The 24,543-nt window shown below is 39.2% G+C and overlaps 1 protein-coding gene across 1 annotated transcript in view; it reads right to left on the reverse strand.

Annotated features, from left to right (window-relative positions):
- Window positions 1-11,445: 11,445 nt before the first annotated feature.
- LOC134565690 (neuronal acetylcholine receptor subunit alpha-7-like) overlaps window positions 11,446-24,543 on the reverse strand; it is a 284,815-nt gene continuing 271,717 nt past the window's right edge. The window contains exons 9-10 of the mRNA XM_063425328.1: window positions 16,683-16,792; window positions 11,446-12,823 (exon numbers count right to left, since the gene is read on the reverse strand). Of these exons, the coding sequence (XP_063281398.1) occupies window positions 12,299-12,823; window positions 16,683-16,792 (635 nt within the window). The 3' untranslated portion in view covers window positions 11,446-12,298. The remainder of the gene's footprint in view (window positions 12,824-16,682; window positions 16,793-24,543) is intronic.

Below are 24,543 nucleotides of genomic sequence, written 5' to 3' on the forward strand. Positions count from 1 at the left end.
AGTGGCTCCCTAAACAATGGTGGGCCACTGAACCTGCAGCACCTCCAGTAGTTCTTCTCCTTATTGCTTTCTTTAGCAGAGTTTTCACTTTACAAAGGTTCTCTAAGACCAGTTAGTCTACTATAATTAGAATTTCCTCAGCTTTTGATCCTAACAGTTCATCTTTTATCTCTTTGGATTTTCCAATGCCCATACTTATGAGCCTCTGCTGCCTGGTTGCTTGCCCTGGACTGATATTTACATTAGGAAATTTTGGATCACCCCAAATAGTTGTTCGATATACTCTATATACCACATTGTGAGCTCTGTCCCCCAAAGATTCACGATGACACCCTTATTTATTTATTTATTACATTTGGACTGCGTTGTAACATGATACTTAACAATCAAAGATGAATCTATATACGCAACATATTGGTATAACTCTGTTAATATTGAAAGAGCCAACAGTAAACTGCCTAACCTAACATTACTGTTTAGTACCCATGCCACATTTTGTCAAATGCATATTTCAATGAGTTGTTAATTATTTCTGAACTAAAACTAATTAAGAAGAATTATAATGAGAATTTCATAACATGTGCCTGTAAATTACGAAGACAACCAGGACAAATACTGTCAGAAAGATTAGCAATGTTTTAATTGGCAAGAAAACGTCAGGGAATCATAATTAGACAGTTTTTTTTTTCCCATTAGGCAACTTTTAGCAATGAAATATTTTTAAATGAAATAATGTGGCATCATTACTTATTGTAAAAAAAATAATCTGTTACTTAGAATCTAAATCTAACATAAAATATCATGTAAACTCTGGATTAATAATTTATATTAATTAATGAGTTGCTACCTTTCCATAAGCACACATTTTTTTTTTTTAAAAAGGAGTAGCTTAAATTAAAATGAAACATTGTTAAAGGGAAACAATCACTTCCCAGGTTTTTTAATATTATGCTTTCGTATCCCTAAATTAAACAAATATGAATTTGTGATATGTGAAAAATAAAATTAATTGTAGAAATATACTTCTCTTTATCTTGCAACTGGGCGCCTCCATTTTAGCTCTCTGTCAATCATTGTTATAAGCTCTGTCCTTTGCATTTGGTAGTCAGCATAGCGCAAGCATTCAGGGAAGAGGAAAAATGGAACAATGTTAATATTCTTCTTTTTCATTTACAATGTATGTCGTGGCTTTGCCTTGTCTCAACTGGATTATGATGTAACTTGCTAAATATTTAATATAAAGGTTTTGATATGTTATAACAATAAAAAAAAAAAAAAAAAAGACGTGCCTAAGGGTGAACCCACACCTTTTATCAACCCTTTGAGTGGAGAGCTCAAAGTGGAAACTAGTGATGGTACATCAATTCTCCCACTTACCCCTATCCTGAAAGATATAAATTACCTAAAGAATGGGGAAAAGGAGAAAAAACACTGTATAGTGTAAATCTGTTTGACAGAGCAAGCAATATATAGGAGAGTTGGTTTAACTCACATGTTCAAGAGTCTAGTAAGACAGGCTCTAATCTTATCACCAAGGGTGTACTCAGGTGACATCTGGACCTCTTATGCTATAATTTGGGGTATTCAAAAGAATTCCCAACATGTCTCACTTTAATGAATAACCCTATCAGTGTAGTTGACCGTTGTGGTAGAGCACCAGAGGGAGTTTGCTGTTTACTCTTGAATGGCTTTTTTGTTTTATTCCCTATTTTGTTTCTTGGTTGCTAAAATGTTATGGAACCCCTATATTTCTTCATTCTCCAGAATGAAGGCCAAACAATAGTCCTTTGAAAACGTACATCCTGGTGTGTATTGTATGCAATTACATCATACCTCTCTCTTGCCCCTACTTTTTCTTGCATGCTCTGTTCCATATGAAGGCTCTTGTTATTATTATTATTTTTTTATTATTTTATTATTTATATAGCGCCAACAAATTCCATAACGCTTGTCACATTACCTTATGTTGAGCAAAAAACAAGTCGCAGGAGAGTGCTGAGAATGAACAACAGCTCAATTAGCCTGCCCTTCGGTGGGTCCCCACTCAGTTCTCAAGCTGGTTTTAGCTCATCTTGTGCCTTTACAGAGAGAACCAGGCCATGGATATCAGACTGATTCCACCCAAAAGGGCAGAACAGATCCAAAATACAGGCTGGCTCTCTCTGCACGAGAGATACAGCAACCCCAAATGATTGTTTTAACCTTGTTAGGCATTATCAGTGAGGTATAGCCAATATTCCTCTCGGCACCGTGAGCAAGGGGTTCACGTCTGGATTACCCTTTAAACTTAAGGAGAGACGGCAGGAGAGGGGCAGGCTAATTGAGCGTTGTCTGTTCTCAGCATTCTCTTGCGACTTGTTTATTTGCTCTCATTACCTTTTGTTGCCCAGGCTGTGTAGGTCGCTGAAGGGGAGAAGGACCCTTCCCATGGTCCCGCTGTAGCTACGCCCCCTTTGATGACGAGGCGTGTGCGCGTTGACGTCATGACACTAATGACGTCACAGCCAGCGACAACTTTTGAATTAGAACGTTTTGGGGGTGTGGCTATCAATTATAGGCATAGACTTTATCAAGAACATTTAGGGTACTAGTCATTGCCCTGTTGTGGTTTCTATTTTCAGTTCCCAAGAGTGCGTTCTATTCTGTGTCTATTTTGGTATTTTGATCCTGGCTTTCTCCTGACTATTCTCCGTTCTGTTCTCGCTGACTCGGCTATTAGTTTTATTTTGCTTCCCTGATTTCTGGCATCCCTGACTCGGCTTGTCCTTGACCATTCTTGTTCTAACAACGTATAACCCAGCCATTGTAAGGACCGGTCACTAGATATCGTGACAGCTGCTATGGTATGTTGTCATCATTCAAGGCACAGATTAGTTCCCTCATGTTATACTATAAGTCAGCATCGACATGGGCCTTGTTTCTTTATTGGAGGAGTATCTTGAAATGGGCTTATAGACAGCAGCAGTGGTGTGTTTCCCCCAAAATGTAAATTTTATTTGTTATACTGCTGATCATGATAATATTTAGTACATTACTCAATAACACACAGTGGACGTGGTTTGTATATGTGTTAATGAAATTTTTTTAATAATTAGGGCCCATAAGGATTGTGAAAAACAGATTTCCAGTATAGATGGCTACACAACAGCAACAGCAATGTCATTCAAAGTTTAGTCCATGTATCTGCTGCTGCTTCAAGTTAATTGCACATCAAGCTCTGTTGAAAGGTCTTTCTATTTACAGCTAATTTAGGAGAATGTCTTTAAGCATGCCTTTCAATTACCCATTTGAGATGTGTCTGTCTTAAACTCTTTGTATTCTAAATTAAAGAAGAGAGTGAACAGAAACTTACATGGACAGTATGGACTGTAAAATCTATCTGAGCAGCTGTGTTGTTGTTAACACACAATGACCCATACAGCCACAATGACCCATACAGACACACACAATGATCCATACAGACAGACATACACACTAAACCATACAGACACACTGACCCATACAGACACACACAATGATCCATACAGACAGACATACACACACACTAACCCATACAGACACACTGACCCATACAGACACACACAATGACCAATAAGACACACACAATGACCAATACAGACCGACATTACACACATGACATACACACACTGGCCCATACAGACATACTGACCCTTACAGAAACACATAATGATCCATACAGACACACACACTGACCCATCCAGACATACACAAACACACTGTCTGAAGCAGACTAACACACATTCTTTGACATACCTTACCTTCATTGCTGTCCGTTGCCTGTGCCTGGCTGCCCATCACGTCCTTTCTCAACACATTTCCTGTTATGCTCCCGACCACTTCTTCCCACGTACAGGGGAAGGCGCAGGAGCGAGGAATTGAAGCGCCCTTGCGCTGCGTCCAACACTGCCGCAATGGATGTCTGTGTGGAGAGCCTGGCTGAGCAGGCTGATCTGTAGGCCGCCGGACCTGTGTTCTACCAGGCGCTAGTCAGCAACAATGTAAATACTTCCGAGCAACCGGTAACATGGCCGGCGGCATGCTCAAAATAATCTAAGATGTCAGGGCTGGAACCCCCCTTAAGCAGCTCCCTAGGTGGCCGCCTAATTTGCCTATAGGAAGCGCAGGCCCCAATACTAGTAAATGTTTGGAAAGTATTTTAAAGGCAATTTAGGATCAAGTGAATCTAGTGGATATTATTTTTTATAAAGCACTTATCTCCTCAATGAGACAACAACCTCTTTAGAGGATTTTAGCCATTCATGTAATCAGTGGCAGAAATAAGATAACTGTTGTGCAAAAAATGTTGGGTACCCCCCATAGCCTTATAGAACAGAGGTGACCAAAAGGTAGATCTCAACTGTCGTATAACTCTGCCAATGCATTATCGGCTATAAATCTACCATTTGCCTATCCTTGCAATGCTGTATGCATGTGCAGTGCTTGTGTGTTTGTATGTAAAGCTGATGTTAGAATGCAGCGGTATATTTATATATACTGTTGGCGTTTGAATGCTGGGGTGTGTTTTTGTAGTGTTATTATTTGAATGGTGTTTGTGGTTAGTGTTGGTGTTTGCATGCAAGACTGTTTTTGTGTTCAGTATTGGTGTTTAAACAAAGATATGTAGTTCTGTTTAATGTTGGCATTTAAATAATGCCTTCTTAATCCAAGGATAAATCTTACTGTCATTCTGGGGTCAAGAGGGAATTGTTTTCCAAGTTTGTTGCAAAATCGGAAGTGCTTCAAACTGGGTTTTTTTTGTCTTCTTTTGAATAAATAGCAAAAACCAAATGTGAGGAAGGCTGACCTTGATGGACACATGTCTCTTTTCAGCCATGTAACTATGTATGCAGGGGTGTGTTTGAGTGCAGTTTGAGCATTTGAAAGCAGGGAGGCATTTTGCATGTGATGTTGGTGTTTGCATGCAGGTGCGTGTTCACTATACACATACATTCCTACATACACATAGAGATGCACATTGCGACACAGAGATACACACACTCTATTACACTACTATACAGAGATGTACATAGACATATAGATTGTAACATACTATTAGCAAACATGAGGGTTGCTGTTGTCAAAATGATTGGCATCCCAACATAACAATCTACCACCCTAATTTAAGCAATATTGTGGATACCTGTCCACATGGCTGGACTAGGACAAAAATTTAGTTCGGGCAGTTAAAGGCAGAGCAGGCTAATAGGAGAGGTGGGGCCAGATAGGGTGCATGTATGTCTTCAATAATGACAAGCATACCCTCCCACCCCTCCCAAAAATGAGTATGTTCATTTGATGCTCCTCCAAGGCATCCCATGCACAGAGTCCTGCTAATGTGCTTTTGGATGAGGAAATGGCCTAGTTTTGTTCCTTTGCAGCGCAAGTTAATTTATTAACACCCATGCACTGCTCGTCTCTGGTGTCCCCAATAGTGGGGTACCATAAGGTAAAAGTGGGACAGGGCTGGTAAAGGGTGTTGTGCATGTGGTGTTGTATGTGTATGGATCCTGCTTGTAGGATTTCATGTGTGTGCAGGAGGCTGTTTGTGGTGTAGTGCATGTGTAAAGAAGTCTGTTTGTAGTGTACTCTGTATGGCTAGGTCTGTAGAGTGTGTGCCTGTATGGGGGCTGTACAAACACTGCTGCAGTGTGTGTATGTACATATGGATTGTATTTCTGCATTCTTCTGGGGGCGTTCGTGTGTGTGTGTGTGTGTGTGCCTAGGCATTTTTGTGCATATGTGTTTATAATTGTAAAGTGTGTGTTTATAGACGGTATACAGTGTGTGTATAGTGAGAGAGTATAGAGAGAGAGAGTGAGTGTGTGTTTGTGTGTGGTGTATAGAGGATATGAACTTTAATAATTATTTAGTGATTATTTTAATAAAAAATAAAACAAACATTTACTCCCCCTGCCTCTTATCACCTGCTACAAATCATGCCTGTTCCCCTCTTGACTGCGGTGGTTCAGAGTGAGGCACGTTGTAATTTGGTATCCTAAATAGGGCCATTTCACATAAGGATACCAACAGAGCAAGGTTGGTATCGCCTACTTGCTACCGCCTACTTGCACCCCCTCCTGCAAAAACAAAAATTGTCAAATTTGTATGTCTCTTTCCCCCCCAGCTCTTCTGTGTGTTCCTTTGTCACCCTTTACGTTGTTTTGTAGATAGTAAGTCCCTGATTTAATACCATTAGTTTTTGCAACCCCATGTAAGGATATTAAATTAGGGAAATATCTATTAAATAGCAGAAAAATCAATATTGAGACAAAAAACACTCTTTTGTTCATTTGGCTGTTTCAGGCTTCAATTTAATAAGTGTTCCAAATGATTCAATACTGTTTGAAAGATTTCCAAATGATTTAGCTACAAATATTCCCACAGACTTTAATGGTGACTTCTATAGATACATTATTTGGAAACGTTTCTAACAGTATGAAATCATTTAAAAAAAAAAAAAACATATCGAGGCCTTAGTTCAATTTATCCAAATCGGAATGTACATTTCAACTGAATATTGTGTATGTGAAAGGATTGAGAAATGTTATGTATTTACTATTTGTTTTCTTATGTGTAACTTTACTATTTGATTCTTTAAAATATTTTCTGTCCATTTGTGCTGGTTTCTATCAAACAATGTGCTAATCTCTATGCACACTGAAACCCCCCCAAAAAAACAACAACTAAAAAACATTGAAACATTCCACCCAAAATACTGGGGGTGTTTTTTTGTGAATCACTATGTAGTGAAGAGGTTCCCTCTAAGTACCAATGTAGTACATCTTGTAGGTGAGTCATTACTGTGACTGAATGATCACATTAAGCATCAGTGATTCTCCTGGAATTTTCTCCTTCATTCAAATAGTTCTTAGTGCCCAATAACACAGTTGTACGTGTCAGCAGGATGGGCAGCAAAGTAATTTTTTTTCTTGGGAGTTGGAGTTCTTTTTAAATAGAAACCTGATAATTGAACTACATAAAAAGATAACTATGCACAAAACAATATGCAGATAATTTACTATTTATAGTATTCCAGAGACGTCCCTTCATGAAATACTGTCAGAATTATATAGATACAGCAAGGTAACAAGTTCAAAGGTTACGCTGAAATAAGCCGAATCTCCAATTCCTATCTTCTCTTTCAACTATGAGAATTCAGAGGAATTTCTCATTTAAAGGGAAACTCCAGACCCCTAAAGCACTTCAACTTGCTGAAGCGCTTTATGTGTGAAGAGTATGTCCTCTTTTTTCATTTTACAAAAAGTGCAGATTTCAATAGAAATTGACACTTTTATAAATGAACCTGGCTTCACCCCCTGGCTATTAATCAGACTACCGGTCCTGTTGCTTCCTGGTTTGTTTAGCTCAGTGGAGCTAAATTCCAGTCAGGCAAAAAAAAAAGTCTTTAAAGTGCCCTATATCAGTTTCAGTGAGGCTGCAAATCCCCCAAAGTTGATGGAGGTGACCATTGAATATTAATACATGGCCGTGCACATAATGGGAATAGTGACATTGTGACAATCCGATTTGAAGCCATTATAGGTAACCTCGAAAGACAATATGGTGGGTCTCCCTCTGAATTAATGCCATGGATATAAAGCTACCGTTAGGTCGCTAAGAGTAATCCTTTTTTAGAAGCAAGTTGGATTGTGATACCAGTAGGGGAAGATACACTTTTTGACAACACATTCATGTGTTTTGCTCCCAGTGATGGTTAACCTGATATACACCTCAGAATAACAGATATTCTTATTATGGGATAGCGTAATGAAGCACTTACATATGAAAATATCTGAGCTGGTGAGGGGAGAGGGATGAAGGAGAGAGATAAATGATTAAAACAAATGCAATGGATGTAGGTGGTTGGGAGTGCACAAAGGGAGAGAGGGGAGATCAAACTGAGACATGCCTAAGTCATGTCTGCCAGGGATGTTATTAGCCCCCAGCACAAAAGTGCAGATATTTCTGTCTGTGCAGCATATGAAGCAGAAATGCTGCCCTTTTACCATCATGACCACTTGAAATCACTGAAATGCTCATGTTGGTTGGAGTAACGTTTTAAATGTGGATGATAAGTTTTGGTGATGTGGTAAGGCAGGAGACATTGAGGCAGGAGGCAGTAAGGCAGGAGGCAGTAAGGCAGTCAAGCAGGAGGTAGTCAGGCAGGAGGCAGGAGGCAGGAAGTAATAAGGTAGGTGCAGTAAGGCAGTGAGGCAGGAGGCAGTGAGGCAGGAGGCTGTAAGGCAGTCAGGCAGGAGGCAGTAAGGCAAGAGGCAGTATGGCAGTCAAGCAGGAGGTAGTCAGGCAGGAGGCAGGAGGCAGGAAGTAATAAGGTAGGTGCAGTAAGGCAGTGAGGCAGGAGGCAGTGAGGCAGGAGGCCGTAAGGCAGTCAGGCAGGAGGCAGTAAGGCAAGAGGCAGTAAGGCAGGAGGCAGGAGGTAATAAGGTAGGTGCAGTAAGGCAGTGAGGCAGGAGGCAGTAAGGCAAGAGGCAGGAGGCAGTAAGGCAGTCAGGCAGGAGGCAGTAAGGCAAGAGGCAGTAAGGCAGGAGGCAGGAGGTAATAAGGTAGGTGCAGTAAGGCAGTGAGGCAGGAGGCAGTGAGGCAGGAGGCAGGAGGTAATAAGGTAGGTGCAGTAAGGCAGTGAGGCAGGAGGCAGTGAGGCAGGAGGCAGGAGGTAATAAGGTAGGTGCAGTAAGGCAGTGAGGCAGGAGGCAGGAGGCAGTAAGGCAGGAGGCATGCTTTTGTATCTTTGTATTTGAAGTTAGGATTTCTCCCTCACAGAACCATTTTGGAAGGATATACATAAAGTAATTCATGCTCTTCTTTCTCCCAAATACCACCTACCATGACTATTCTACTCCTACATCAAGCTACAACATCTTAAAATTCCTCCAATTTTCATTCATGGAAAGCTATAACCCACAGCTTTGCAAAATTAGGTGTAGGTGTTTGACTATCTCAGTGAAGGAACCTTTTGACCTTGTCTATTCAGAAATAATTATACATAGTTACCTGGTTTCACTGGTTCCTGTTCACTTTCATAATGTAGTAACACTCCCTAGTTAGCTGTTAGTTGTTCCGTAGGAGGACTAGAGGGAAGGAATGTGACAAAAGTAAAGATGTATTGCTTGATGTTTCTGGTTTATCTGTGTCTTTCTGCCCTTCCTTTCCCTTTTCCTCATTTTGTTTCCCTCTCTCCTTTTACCCTGATACTCCACAATGATATTATCCAAAACATCAATATCATGTCCCCTACAAAGAAAGTTTTGACCTGTATACACATTGCTTACTGTAAGATTCCTTTATATAACCTGGACTTCTTTATCTTACAACGACTCTTATGAAATGCCTTAATTTCAATTTATTCTATGCTTTATACTCTTTTCTGACTAGTTTTTTGCGTGTGCAATTTATAAAATTGCCTTTTTGTTCTTATGTAGCTCAATAATATTTGATTAATTATAACTGCACTTCATGTTTAGAAAATTCATGCTCTGTGAGGAACTAAGGCCGTACACACATTGATTTTAAATACGCTCCTCTCCCTTTACCTGACATACTCAACCACTTGGTAGTGGTGTGCAACCTTTGAAGACCCGCACTATTATTTAAGGCAAAGTTTATAAACGTTGGAGAAACCATTGGAGAGGCCTTTGGCATTCTGTGTATTTAGCATTGTTTGTGTTTATGTGGGTTCCTTGTTGTGTTATGTATGTGTGTGGGCTTTCCGTGATGTTAAATGTTTGTATGTAGTTGCTTGTATGTGTGATGTGGTCTGTTTGTGGTATTGTGTGGGGGAGACATTTGTAAGATTGTGTATGTGTGACTGTCTGAAGTGTTGTGTAGGTATTGTATGTGGGAGAGGTATTTACAGGGGAGTTGTGTGTGTCTTTAATATTTATTGCATATATCATTTTACCCTCTCTATCTTGCCTATCCAGGGAGGTGGGCATGAATCTTCTTTGATCCCTGGTGGTCCAGTGTGTGGATCATATGGTGCAGACCACAGGTCTGTCTCAGCAATGCTGTGAATCATGGAAAAGTGCCATAAGTTGCTGACCCCACCACCCTACACTATAACCTTGCAATGCTTAAAGGGACACTATAGTAACCAGAACTACTACAGCTTATTGTATTTATTTTGGTGAGTATAGTCAGTCCCTACATGCTTTTTGCAGTAAACATGGTCTTTTCAGAGAAAATGCAGTGTTTACATTACATCCTTCTCAGATGGCCACTAGAGGTGCTTCCTTGGGCAGTGCACAAATTCAGTGTCTTCACCCTCCTCTATGAGTGACCCTGCCCCCCAGCCTGCCTCCTTGAAGAAAGATCATCAGAATTGACAATCTCAGCCAATCTGATGTTTTCCTATGGGAAAACATTGTGATTGGCTGAGATCATCACTTCTGATGATGATGTCAGCCAAGAAGGCAGATCAGGCGCAGAGCCAGCAGCAGCAGACTGGAATAAAGGTAAGATTGTGCTATATTTATGAAGGCAAAGGGGCCAGGGGGCTAGATTATGTTTTACCGCTTTAGGGTCAGGAATACATGTTTGTGTTTCTGACCCTGTAGTGTTCCTTTAACCCCTTAAGGATCAAACTTCTGGAATAAAAGGGAATCATGACGTCACACATGTCATGTGTCCTTAAGGGGTTAATTAACAGTTTAGAGCAGAAGGAAACCTCAATGACAGAAAGCTAGTTCCTGCAGTGGGCAGATCTTGGGTCAGAAAATGGGTATAGGATCAGCGCTGAGTGATCTAAAGGGAAGGAAACAAGTAGAAAGCTGCAACCTATGGGTATGAGGTTCCCTCTTATGTCCTCAAAGAAGAAATGACAAAAACACAAAAATAGGTCGCGCTATACAGAAAAAGGTATATAGTACTCACATAAGCTAAGAGTAAAGAATAAAAATAAATATGAACATAATAGTCCCGATATGTAGTAGACTTCTTGTGGGTTCCAATAGGCTAGTAGAGACCTTGATCTTGGGTCATTATGCAAATCGGGGGAATAAAAAGATACTTTACCAGTGAGTCTTTTCTATCTATTATTATTTTAAATTGAATGCTCTTCTGTATGTTCAATGCATGATTTATATAATTCATTAAAAAGAAGAATATGTCAGTTCCAGCCTGGAGAACACCTTTAAATAAATGATGAAACTAGCAGCATGATAAGAATCTCGTGTATGTTTATATTTAACTAGGTAATAGCAACCAACCATATACAAACCTTCCTGGGTTCATTCTCTCCTACAGAGAAAACCTTGTGAATTCCACTTGACACATATGCCAACATTTTACTTGTAATTGGGCCCAGTGAACACCCTGTTGTAACAATACTTCTTGATGAGTCCATATTTCATATTACAAATGCAATTTATGTTGCCTGCATGTTCTAGACACATATTACCATTGACACAAGTTTTACATTTTTATTAGACATTGTTGTGTTTATGGCACTGACATGAATGTTTCTTAATAACACAATAACCAAAGATCTCAATACGCATAGTATCACATCAAATGTAATAACATACAACCCTGTGAGGCGCATGAAGATGTGATTATTGGTCGCCAATGTCCGTTACTCATGGCCGTGATGCAGATTAATAACGCTGATCATTTTCAACATGATATAGCTTGCAAAAACACATTAGATTAGCTTCTATTTTGTTGTCACAACAGGAGAAATGTGTTCGCTGTGATGGAGTTAATAAGGTTTTTTTTTCCTTTACGTTTTTACAATTGTAAATGATTTCAGATTGTGTTTCTTGGTTTCTTTTTGATCAACAGCATAAGCAGATGCATGAAAGGTTGAACTTAATGGACGTGAGTCCTTACTATTTAATGACATGTTGAAACATGAGATGCTTGGCTACATTATTATGTCTTCTCCAATAATGTTTTATTACAGGCAGTTTAGAATGATCTTTTGAAATGCTGTGATTGATTGATTCTGATTGAATACCTCGAGTAAAACATTATGTGTCTTGCTCACATTCCCCTACATTTAACTGCATAACAACTGAGAATGCATGTGTATGGGCATTAAATACATCTAAGTTGAAAAATATAGAACCATAAAAAAAGAAATCCCTCGATAAAATGTATGTTTTAGGCAAATTTTTGATGGTGTGTTATTTCTCTCTGTAGCTTGATGAAATATACAGCTGTTATTCGTTATATAACACTTCTAGACACAACAATCAACAACATTTCGACTTATTTGAAGTTAAGTTTGTACTTGTATTAATAGTAGTAAGACATTTCCCTAAGTAAAATCCTTAGACACTGCTTCTACGAAGTTTGGAGCCGACATCAAGATTGTAAATGTACAGATAATGGCGAAAAGTGAAAATGCAACAAGACACAAGCGGTCTATGACAGCCGCAGCAAATTTCCATTCACTGCAGATCTCCTCTCCTTCATCTTGTTCTCTGAATCGTCTTGCAATGTACTGAACCTCCTCTAAAATCTTAACAATTTCTGGCATACTCTCTTTTAAGCATTTCTTCTGAATGAGATCACTGTCTTCAAGAGACGGGCAAGTCACTCGGCCACACATAACTGCAGAGTCGCTGCCCGGAGGACAGCATGGGCTCTCCAATGTGTGGTATCCACAGTAGGTCATGTTTCCATTAGTGGAATGGTGCCCATGCACAACATTCATTTCAATGCTGCTAATGCTGGAATGATGGTTTGGGTAAATGTATTTACAAGGCATAGGTCGTTTATTCTCTCCAGGTTTTTTCATCCGTAAAAACCAGGCGCACCAATTCAACAGAATCACCCGTACCTAAAATAAAATGGATAACAATAATTAGTAAATCAATATATTGGAAAAAAAAAAACAGAAATGGGGGCAAAGAGATAGATACATCTTGATGGATATGACAGGAATTCATAACATATCAGCACAACTTGAGATAACCCAATCAGACTTTCCATTACATAATGAGAAAAAATGGTCTTTATGACCCTTATGACTTAATTGTACTTTTGGCATTCAGATTGTGATTGTGCTTTTCCTGACGATGCCCTAGATCCTGCCTTGCAACCAAGACGTTGTGTTTGTGGCAAAATGGAACTGGAGGCGGTCATGTGCTTACTGAGTTAGTAAATCTAAAGAGACTACATTTGTAACTGTTTACAAAGCAACAACATTGTAATGACAACTCTGTCTCTCTTGAATTGTCAGTGTTCCAAAGAGGGTTGAGATAAACATAACTCTTTCTAGACTGCTTCTGTGTCAGAAAGGACATATATAAAACTACAAAATAAGTACCCTTTGATTTAATTTTCTTCATTGTGATCAGGGCAGATTTAGTTTTTTTCTGTTAGATTTAAAAAAAGATTATTTGTGTGTTTAAGTTTAGTAATTAGAGTTATTTGGATGGTAAATAATGTTACAGGCTGAATTAAGATTAGGGCTTTGTTAGGGAAATAAAAAATGTTTGCTTGGACAAAAAAAAAATACTGGCATATTCAGGAAGTGAGAATGCCACTGTGTCTATTGAGACACCATCTGCCACTAACATTGATAACGAGTAATTATTCAGCCTCTCTGTAGCTTCCCAAAAGAATACATCTGAGGAATCAGTGTAGGTACCTTCAAAGATGGAAGACCTTAACATGTCCCCTTTTATAGGAAAACCTGGCATCTCCTGCAATTATAAGCCTTCTGGTGAGCCATTTATTTATTTGAACCTGTTTCTGACAAAACCGCTTATTTGAAGATCTGAAAGGGAAAGCTAACATTCATTCCCAAAAATTCTTGGAAGCAAAGTCAGAAGAATCGCCTATGCTAAACATTGGTTAAAGAGACTGAATGATTTTGGGAACTGCGCTGCTTATGAAGAGCATAAAGAAAAGTTCAATATCAATATGTATTGGAGCAAAAACTCCATAATTTTTGAATTTATGGAAAAGTAAAACAGGTTATACTTGTGCATTCAGCATTTACACAGGAATATAATTTTCAATTTGTGGGTTAATAGCTTCTTGATCCAAGACGATATCTGACTGCCATTCTGAGGTCAAGAAGACATTTTATCCTAATTTGTTGTAAAATTGGAAGAGCTTCAGACTGGGGGTTTGCCTTTTTTTGGATGAACAGCAAAAACAGATTTGAGAAAAGCTGAATCTGATGGACACATGTCTATTTTTTAGCTATGTAACTATGTAAGGAAGGGACAGCATGTTAGATTCCGAATGTTGTCCAAATTTTATTAGCACAATATTGTAAAGCATGTCCTCCTTCCATACATTATATATGATAACATATATATTTAAGTAAGTATTGAATTCCTTAAAATTTAGCTTTTTGTTTTTTACATTAGAGGTTTTTACAACTGCTGGCATGCCCCAAGCAAAAGCATGGAAACACACGATTCACTTTAAAGTGAACATTTGGTGCTCTGATTTATGGGTAAAAGTATGTAATTTTCTATCTACAATGGTATCTCACAAAATGCTTGGTTGTTTAGGGAGAGGTATTAGCAGTAGAAAGGGGGAAGTGCTCATGCCATTGTACAGAACACTGGTGAGACCTCACACTTGGAGTATTGTACACAGTACTGGAGACCGTATCTCCAGAAGGATATTGATACCTTAGAGAGAGTTCAGAGAAGGGCTACTAAACTGGTTCATGGATTGCAGGATAAAACTTACCAGGAAAGGTTAAAGGATCTTAACATGTATAGCTTGGAGGAAAGACGAGACAGGGGGACCTAATAGAATCATTTAAATATATAAAGGGAATCAACACAGTAAAGGAGGAGACTATATTTAAAAGAAGGAAAACTACCACAGCAAAAGGACATAGTCTTAAATTAGAGGGGCAAAGGTTTAAAAATAATATCAGGAAGTATTACTTTAACCCCTTAAGGACACATGACATGTGTGACATGTCATGATTCCCTTTTATTCCAGAAGTGTGGTCCTTAAGGGGTTAAAGAGAGGGTAGTGGATGCATGGAACAGCCTATGGGAGGTGTCACCAAAATTTGCTTGGGGCTCAAGCCCTCAACCAAGCAACGTCGCTGCTGAGTCCTTGACAATAACTTTATAGAATAGTGCCGTTTCAATACTTACAACATTTTTATCATCTAATAAAAAAATAAATATGATTTTTCGGAATTGCTTTGCCCTAAATATTCTAAAACGAAGGTTAAAATAAAGATGATGTGCATTCATTTTTAAATTATACAAATTTGATTTTATACACAAATTTAGAAATACAAACTGCATTTGATTTATTTAGGTAATGTATACATTGTATACTTAAACATGTCCCAAACATCCACAATAATGATTTGATGACTTGTATAAAAAGTCATAGAACAGTTAACCACTACAATTTGTTTTCATACAAAAGGTACCATCATCTATCATCCCGGCATCATTAAGTGCCTCCTCGTGTTTTCATTTTTCTGTAAACCTCATAAAAAAGCTTATGACATATGTTGTCAGTCTTCAGGCTGGAGCACATGCGGAGTATCTACGTTATGTTTCATCAAACAGAATGTTCCATCCATCCTTTGCAGACCTTATGTACTTAGTGTTTCTGCTCACTAAAGCAATGCAAGAATAATGACACCAGATATCCTACACTATATTCGTTTGAACCATTTTGTTGCCTGCAGCAGCTAGATGGACAGTAGACCTTGTTGTTTCATCAACAGGACAGGCATTTATTATCTACAGGCATTCTAAACAGTTTCTAGAGTAGTCACTTGTATATGTTAAGAAAAATATTCTAACCTCTGGAATATGGCTCTCGATCACGCACATGAAGTGCATCTGCAGAATGAATAATTAGCTCTGCAGAAATTGGCAGCTACGTCAAATCTCAAGGATGGATAACTAGACTGTTCAGCATTTTTTCTTTTTTAAATTCTGTCTTTAAGAATAGTTCCTTGATAAGAACACAGAATTAAGGCACAATTTACTGATGTGGAAAAAATATTCTTCAACTCCACTAAAGTCAAACCTTGGATATTTAACGTCAAATGTGAAATTCTCCATAATTTGTTCAATATTTGATGACTATTTCTTTTTACTGGCTATTACTAAAGAAAACAAAATATCTCTATTTTGTACTGAATTTTTAAAGTGATATTTGTAAGTGACACCCTAATGCAATGTTCTAGACATGTTTATGCTTCACAGCAGTTGGCAGAGTTTAGGGATCTTCTGAACCTACAAAATATAAATGTGATACATAACCAACCTGGATACATATGTGATACATACATTATTGTCTTTAAAAGGGTTACTAGAACCTTTTTGAGAGGTGGACCTATGAAGTGTAATATGCCCTATTGGGCATTGGGTAGAAGGTTCTCCCTATTAATACGCTGTAAAACCTGTGTTAATGGGTATAACTTAACTGAAACCCAGTGCCGGGCAAAACTCCCGGCATCTCTCTTCCATGCCCCCTAAAATCACAGGCTTCTCAAGCTGACACACTGCACATACTGACTCCTACAACCATAGCCACTTCAAATCACTGAAGTGTTCATGGTGATTGGAGTAACCCTTTAACAGCACCGTGAGTACAATTATATTTTAGGATTGAAGATTTAAATGTAGGTCATACTGGTGAATGTTGATGAATGCTCTGTAACTACTTTATGGCACAATAAGAACATTTACCCATTTAGGCATTTTTCCTGCTTGTGGATCGTGATGGTGAAATTGCAACACCAGGACTGTGACCACCACCGACAGACCAACAATGACCATGATGCTGGCGAAATACTGAGCTGCAGAGACAAAGGAGAAGAGAAATTGTTTATAGGAAGCTGTATTATTAGGTGTTATTAATGTAGCAAAATCGTAGCTTACACATTCACTTTTTTACATAGTTATCCACTAAATGAGTAACTACTGGGAATTGATGAGAGAACTTAAATAATTAGGCAAAAAAAAAAAATGTTTAGCTGAATGCATCTATTTTGGATCAACTTTCCGAATCCCTTGTCAGTTCCTGACAGATTGCAGTAGACATATGTTAAAAAAAGAAATAGCATAGGAAAAAAATCCCCCAAACCAGGATTCAAATATAAAGCTCTTTCTGTGAATCCTCCGGTTTGCCCGCACCGGGTTGTCTGTCAAACATACGCCTAAATCACAATCCATGGCTTGATAATAATCAACATGTTAAGGTTAAGGTTACGCAGGTATAGATCTTACATGAAGCTGTCAAGCTTAAACAATTACAAGTAAGAATTGTCAACAAATGACTGAATCCATTTTTATCAGATTCAGATGCCAGGACTTGATGTCAAAGAATTTGATAAACTTAACATATAGTCCTACAGAAAATGATTAACAAAATTTTTTGCACATGAGCAAACTAAACATTACATACATAAAATGGGTATGTAGGGTTTCATGTATATAGGGATTTTATAGTGTCATCTGCAGTCGTCATGATGCATGTAATGCCAGTTTATTAGATTGTCTGTTGCTAACCATTTAACCTATGATGTAATCGCAAAACCTGCAAAATTACTATTTTTGTTTGTTGTTAAACTCTGTCAACATATTGTGAGATTGTTTGACTAATGATAACATTAAGCTTATTATGATTTTTGACTTCTGCATTGATTTAATATTTTTGAATACGTTTTCTAATTGATTTAATATTGTTGGATAAATACATTTCTGAATGATTATTTAATAAAATATTAAAATATATTAAAAATAATCATATGCCCACTCAGTTGACAGCTCCGGAGACATCTCCCGAATAGTCCCATTTGTGCCTCGCCCAGCAAAAGAATACTGCTGAACGAACCAGAAGTACATTGGGTTGTTACTCGGCCCCAGAGAAGAGGTAGCAGATGGAGTTGGAAACGTCTCACTGACCAGACGAACTTTTAATTTTAATTTTTTTTGTATTTCCTTTCCTTTCCACTGTTGTTATGTCTTTCAATTTAAGTTAACAGTTAACTTCCTCAGCCTCGGCCAGATTCTAAGCGCTAATTATAAACACAACATTTTTCAATACTCTTGTTGCTTCGGGGTTATTGGGCACCATTAGCAATCCCGCTACTCCCCGCACTACAGTAATCAGGGCCACCTCACAGATCAGACCTGCCCACCTGAAACCAGAAAACCTGTATAGCACTGAGATTGATGGCAACACCGAATAAGGTCATCAGGCCCACTCTAAGCCATAACACCGCAATAACTAGCCGCCACTACCCGGTTCTTAATTTTCAAATCACATGGTCCTGTACTTACCTCGTGCACCTACCCTCTTAAGGTTCCCACTAGCTAGCAGGAGAGGGCTTTTCCTTTAACACAACTTGTTACATATTATTATAAATTGTATACTTTCTTACAGTTTGATTATTCCTATATTTTAAGCACCCTGTCAACTTAATCTTATAGGCAGCCCATTACCTCAGAAAGTTCAGGGCTTCTGTCTTTGCATACAATCTTTGAATTCAGCTAGCCACATGTGTCTCTGAACCTCATGCCTCCTTTATATTAGGCCTAGCCTGCCTATGCCCCATGTTACTAATGTTAGACAGGCCTGACTAGCATGTTTATTTACTTTTTACTAAACAAAAGTGCAACATTTATATATGCCATGCTTTATATAACTATGTATGTCATTGAATGACTGGTCTATGCTGTTGTGGCACAGCAAGTACTTATATTTCTACTTATCTGTACTGACAAATAAAGAATGTAAAAGAAACTTAAAATAAAATAAATCATATATAAAAATATAACATTTTTTTAAATAAAGTATCAAAATATTCAAATGCTATTAAATATGTTAAACCAATCATTGGCAATCGCTGGCAGAAAACTGTTAAGCAATTCTTGGGTTGTGATAATGTTGAAAACACACACAATACTGGCTGAAGTTCAGAAAATGTTATCAAACTAATACAGTTGCTGGATTGGGATCCAGTGATGTTATATTTGCTTATTGTATTATTTCACAATCACAAGGACTTGATAACATTGACTGCTGAGGCATGCTTTAAGTGGACAAAAAAAAGCAAGTTCCATCTCTACCCCAGCTTATTATTATTTCAGAGTTAATCAATGCTCATTACATTAGGGCTCCAAGGTTATCATACGTTGTCCATGGGGTGCAAAATAACCAAATCCTTAAATGAAATGCAAACAAAAAAGATCATCTCTTGCAATCTAACAAAAACAAACACATCAGATAAAAAAAAAAAAAAAAACATAAATCCTCCTTATTGATGAAAAAAAATAAATTAAATAATCAATGTTAAAATGGAAAATTATAGGCAGACATATGCATATTACATATTGGAGGCCACTGGCTGTATCAAGATTTATCAGCAACTTTTAGCAGATAGAGTCAACAGAAATTCCAGCAGAATTTCTTGAACTTGAACCGAAAAACAAGTTGGCTGCTCATGAAAAATTATCCAATAAATGTCTTTTAAATTAATGTATTTCTTGTCCTGTGCTGGCTGGAGGTGTAGCTAACCCAAAAGTAATGCTGCCTTTAATAATAGCCAGGAAAAGAAAATTATGGTAAGCATGGTATACATTTTCCAAATTTTTATAACTAAAGCCTGCTAGCTGAATTTCAGATAGATATATATCCCATTGTACAGCGCTACGGAATCTGATGGCGCTATATAATTAATAAAATAATAATACTATCTCAATCAATATATATTTACCTTTTAAATATGTCATTGGTGAGTAGATCACAGAATGTCTTTAATTATTCACAATTACCAGATTTACTGCATGGTACAAATGCATTTGAGAAAACTTGGAACTGAAAAACAATGTTATATAGGAGTTTACAGTGCACTAATATAAAAAAAAAAACAATTCTATTATCCAAGGGCAAAATAAAAAATAAAAAAATAAAAATTTGAAAGGCTGGGGCAAACAAAAAGGCACAGTTACAGATAAAAAATAAATAAACACATTATACTCATAAATGTATGTGAATACTTGACAGTCCAGTCTTAAATCTTACTATATACAGAATATATCACATGGTACAATATATACAATGTTAAGATACAGTAGCGCTTCGGCATATACATTTAAGAGAGCATTGACAACTAAATCCCACTACAGCAATAGGAAGACAAAGTCAAGAGTTATACAGAATGAAATATGTCAGACCAGGCAATCATTTTGCCGTTTTACAGACTGCGTCTTCATATTCATCTTTACTATGTGAAATCCTTTCTCTATGAACAGATCAATCATACAAGCCTACCTGAACTGGTGATGTTTTATTTCAGTTACACACTGTGACTGATGGATATTGATAGTGTCTCCTGACAACAATGATCAGCATTCTCTGTGAGAACACACTACCTCTGTTCTAGCAACCAGAGCACTTGCAGTCTGTCTCCATTAATACATACATGTTGTAATGTCTCAGCGTCTTAGCTGATGTGCACAAAACAACCTATTTTCACTGACTATTTTTTCCATTCAATGGCAATAGCTAAGAAATGTAAACCCTTGCTTGAGATAATCAGATAGATTGTAAGCAGATGGGGGATGGAAGCCTTTGGCTTTGTAGCAAGTACATACAAATGACTTTGATTTGTACATAAATTTCCCACATCTGTGTGTGACTTGGCTACTCACACGGAGCAAATGATGTATGGGTTTGACAGATGGAGGCTGCTGGAATTGCTAGGTGTGCCATCATATATCCATGTAACCTCCCTGCACAGAGTGGAGGAACATTCATAGAGATTTGTGCATGTCTCAGAGACCAATTCTATTTCCCATGAAAATACCTATACCAACAGGGTACAATACCAACCTATTTAGACCAATAGCACTCTATCAATATTGGCAGGATGCGGACTTTCCCTCAAGTCCAAAATAAATACATTTATTCCCCCAAACAGTGGAATTGACAAAGACCCCTCTGGTTGGATCAAAATGTTGCCAGGTTCACTACTTGGTAGAATGAAACTCCTTTACTAGATTGCTGCTCTTAAAACTCAATTATTTATATCACTAGCTACAACAATGTTTCACATAATCTTGCAGCCATTTGAAAACACTTTCACAATATACAAACACATTCACATTATCACACTTATATGAGCTTATTGTTTGTCTTATTCCAAAACCATGGGCAGTCACACTCCACATTACCTTGCAATGCAGGAATGAAATAATTGTATTTATGCAGCCCTAGCCCCACCTTCCCCGGCTGAGATTAACAAAGCCTTCCTACCCACTTCCTGAAAATAGGTTCATTTTTTTAACATTTCTTATTGCACAATGTGTATAATTTAGAACTTCCTATCTCCTGCTCTGTTAATAGTCTGATAGAAACTCTTCACACTGTGCTGTAGAAAGTATTCTTTTTTCTTGGAGGCTTTGTGAGTCACAGTCAGAGAAGTGCAGCTAGGACTGCATAAAAAAAAGTGATTTAACTCCTAAATGGCGGATAATTGAGCAGTGAGTCTGTACGGGCATGATCTAAACTCGAAGAAATGCCTCACCAAGCTAAAATAGTTTTAGTCCTTAAAGAATCCCTTTAATATGGAACTCCCCTCCCCCTTTGCATCTTTAATATTCATCACTCTTCTTGGAACGATTGCCAAAAAAGTATAAATTTGTATGGGAATTTCTGCCCATTGAGGTATTGTTCTTGCTCTCAGTTGATTTTATAATTCATCCCAAAAGTCTTCAATAGGGTTGAATTCTGGACTTAGTGCAGTCCATGCCAGACTGGTCAAACCATGTCTTCATGGACTTTGCTTTATATACAGAGGCACAGTTGTGTTGGTATAGGAAAGGGATTTCCCCAAATTGTTGCCACAAAGTTGGGAGCACCCTATTAAAATGACTTTGTATCCTGCAACTATGGGACCCAGTATAAACCCTCAAAACAGCCCCAAATCATTATCCTTCCTCCACCAAATTTTGCAGTATATAAACACAGATTGTTTCAGATTCTTCCATCAGAATGCCAGGCAGTGAAAAGCAATTCATCACTCCAGAGTACCCATTTCCACTGCTCACCAGTGGTGACATGCTTTACACTAATCAAGTCTACTGTCTATTGGCATTGTGCTTATTGATGTAATGCTTGTGCAGAGCTGCTCTGCCATGGACACCCATTTTCTGAAGCTCCTGAAACAAAGCGCTGATGTTGCTTCCAAGGCAGTTTGGAACTCTGTAGTGAGTTGTACAACAGATTATAGATGATTTTTAAGTGTTTCAGTACTTGGACAGTATGGGTTGTATACCACTTCATGACTGGTCTCTTGCTGCATCTATATGCTCTTAACGAACAGCACATACAGTTGATAGGGTATAAATTTCACAAATTGACAAGGTGTCATCATTTTTTACAGGCACAGAGCTCTGCAGTACGGCCCATTGTATAGCTAATGTTTGTCAATGGAGATTTCATAGGTATCTGTTAACAATGGGTGGGCTGAAACACTTGAACTAAATAATAAATGGTGGTGTCCAGAAACACTTGGCCATATAATGTAAATCAGACAAGCATGGCTCCTGTAAAGAGCGTTACTGAAGAGAGCTTGTTTGTCCAGCATTGCCCTAGAATAACCAAATGTGTGGGTATATATGATATCGTTTCTCTTTTATCCAGGGCCGGTGCAAGGATTTTTGGCTACACAGGGGAGACAGGGGCTGAGTAGGGGAGACAGGGGCTGAGGAAAGGGATAGGGGCTGAGAAAACGGACAGGGGCTGAGGAAGGGGGACAGTGACTGAGTAGGCATACAGGCGTTGAGTAGAGGGACAGGAGCTGAGGAAGAAAAAAGGCTGAGGAAGGGGGGCCACAGGAGCTGAGGAAGGGGGACAGGGGCTGAGTAGAGGGACTGGGGCTGAAGAAGGGGGGCAGGGGCTGAGTAAGGTGGACAGGGGCTGAGGAAAGGGACAAGGGCTGAGGAAGGGGGACAAAGGCTGGGGAAGGGGGACAGGGGCTGAGGAAAGGGACAGGGGCAGAGGAAAGAGGGGCAGGGACAGAGGAAAGGGGGCAAAGGGGGCAAAGGGAGAAGAAGTGAGACAGGGGCAGAGAAAGGGACAAGGGCTGAGGAAGGGGGACAAAGGATGAGGAAGGGGGACAGGGGCTGAGGAAAGGGACAGGGGCAGAGGAAAGAGGGACAGGGACAGAGGAAAGGGGGGCAAATGGAGAAGAAGGGAGACAGGGGCAGAGAAAGGGAGACAGGGGCTGAGGAAGGGGACAGGGGCTGAGTAGGGAAGACATGGGCTGAGTAGGGGATAAAAAATCAGTCAGTGAAGTCGGCCGGCCTCTCCTGAAAATGTCAGCGGTCCTGGGAGAAGAGCAGTGGAAATTACACCCCCTCCTCCTGACATCATCAGGAGGGGCCGGCCGACTCTATTGGCTGCAGTCTGCAGGGAGAGTGAGGTATTGTGAAAAATCCGAGTCCCTAGCCAGAGGCCCTCTGGGGCCGGCCCTGCTTGTGTCATCAGAATCAGGAAGATCAGAGAGCAGAATCGGTTAAATCCAGGATTCTGAAATGAGAAATTATTAAATAAGAATGCCCCAAGTGTTGTTAATCACACACTCAGGCCCAGACTGGCCATCGGGCATTCCAGGCAAATGCCTGGTGGGCCACGATGGACATACGCTGAGGCTGACAAGGGAGATCAAGAGATTTCCCCTGCCGGCCCATACAGAGCCAGCGCATACACACTCTGAATCCCCGGTGCACACACTAGATCCCCTGTAAGCAAACACACTACATTCCCCAAATACCACTCTTTACAACCCCTACACACATCACCTACACATATATATATATATATTATAGCCCCATTGCAAACACTCGTTACATCCCCTATACACACTATGCACCCTATACATACACACTCATTTTTCACTCTCTACAGCACCTAGCCACACATATTACAACACAACTAAAACCGACCTATTTACACAAAACACCACACCACACTCGGCTCACTCTACACACACGCAATCCCACAACTAGGCTCCAAACACATGCACAATATCCTTTCCTGGCCCTTTTGTCCTCTGGTATCCCACTTATAGAGACACCAGAGACAAATCACAAACAAACACCGCGCAAGCATGTTAAGAAATTTACTTTCCGCTGCTCAGAACAAATACAGGGCCTTTTTCTCATGCGAGAGCTCTTCACCAAGGCTCTGCGCATGGGCTGCACTGGAAGAGCATTGAACCAACATGCTCACTTTGAGAGGGGGCATGCTTGTCATTGGTGATGACAAAACACATCCCTCTCTGGCCCCGCCCCCTTCTCAGTGGGCTGCCGTTTTCAACGTCAATGACTAGAAATGGTCCAGTGCCTGGTCTCTGTATGTGCAGTATTTGGTGACAAAACACTGCACGTACAGAATTTATCCCCTCTGCTGCTGGACATGTAGTTCCACCTTTGGCAGCATTGTTGCAGTGTCATAAACCAGTATGCCAGTCTGAAACAAGAGTTCTGAGAAGGCTAATGTCAGTTTTGTGCATGTTTGGTGTCGGTCGTCACCGTGCAG

This window comes from Pelobates fuscus, chromosome 6 (assembly GCF_036172605.1).
Source record: "Pelobates fuscus isolate aPelFus1 chromosome 6, aPelFus1.pri, whole genome shotgun sequence".
Taxonomy (NCBI): Eukaryota; Metazoa; Chordata; class Amphibia; order Anura; family Pelobatidae; genus Pelobates; species Pelobates fuscus.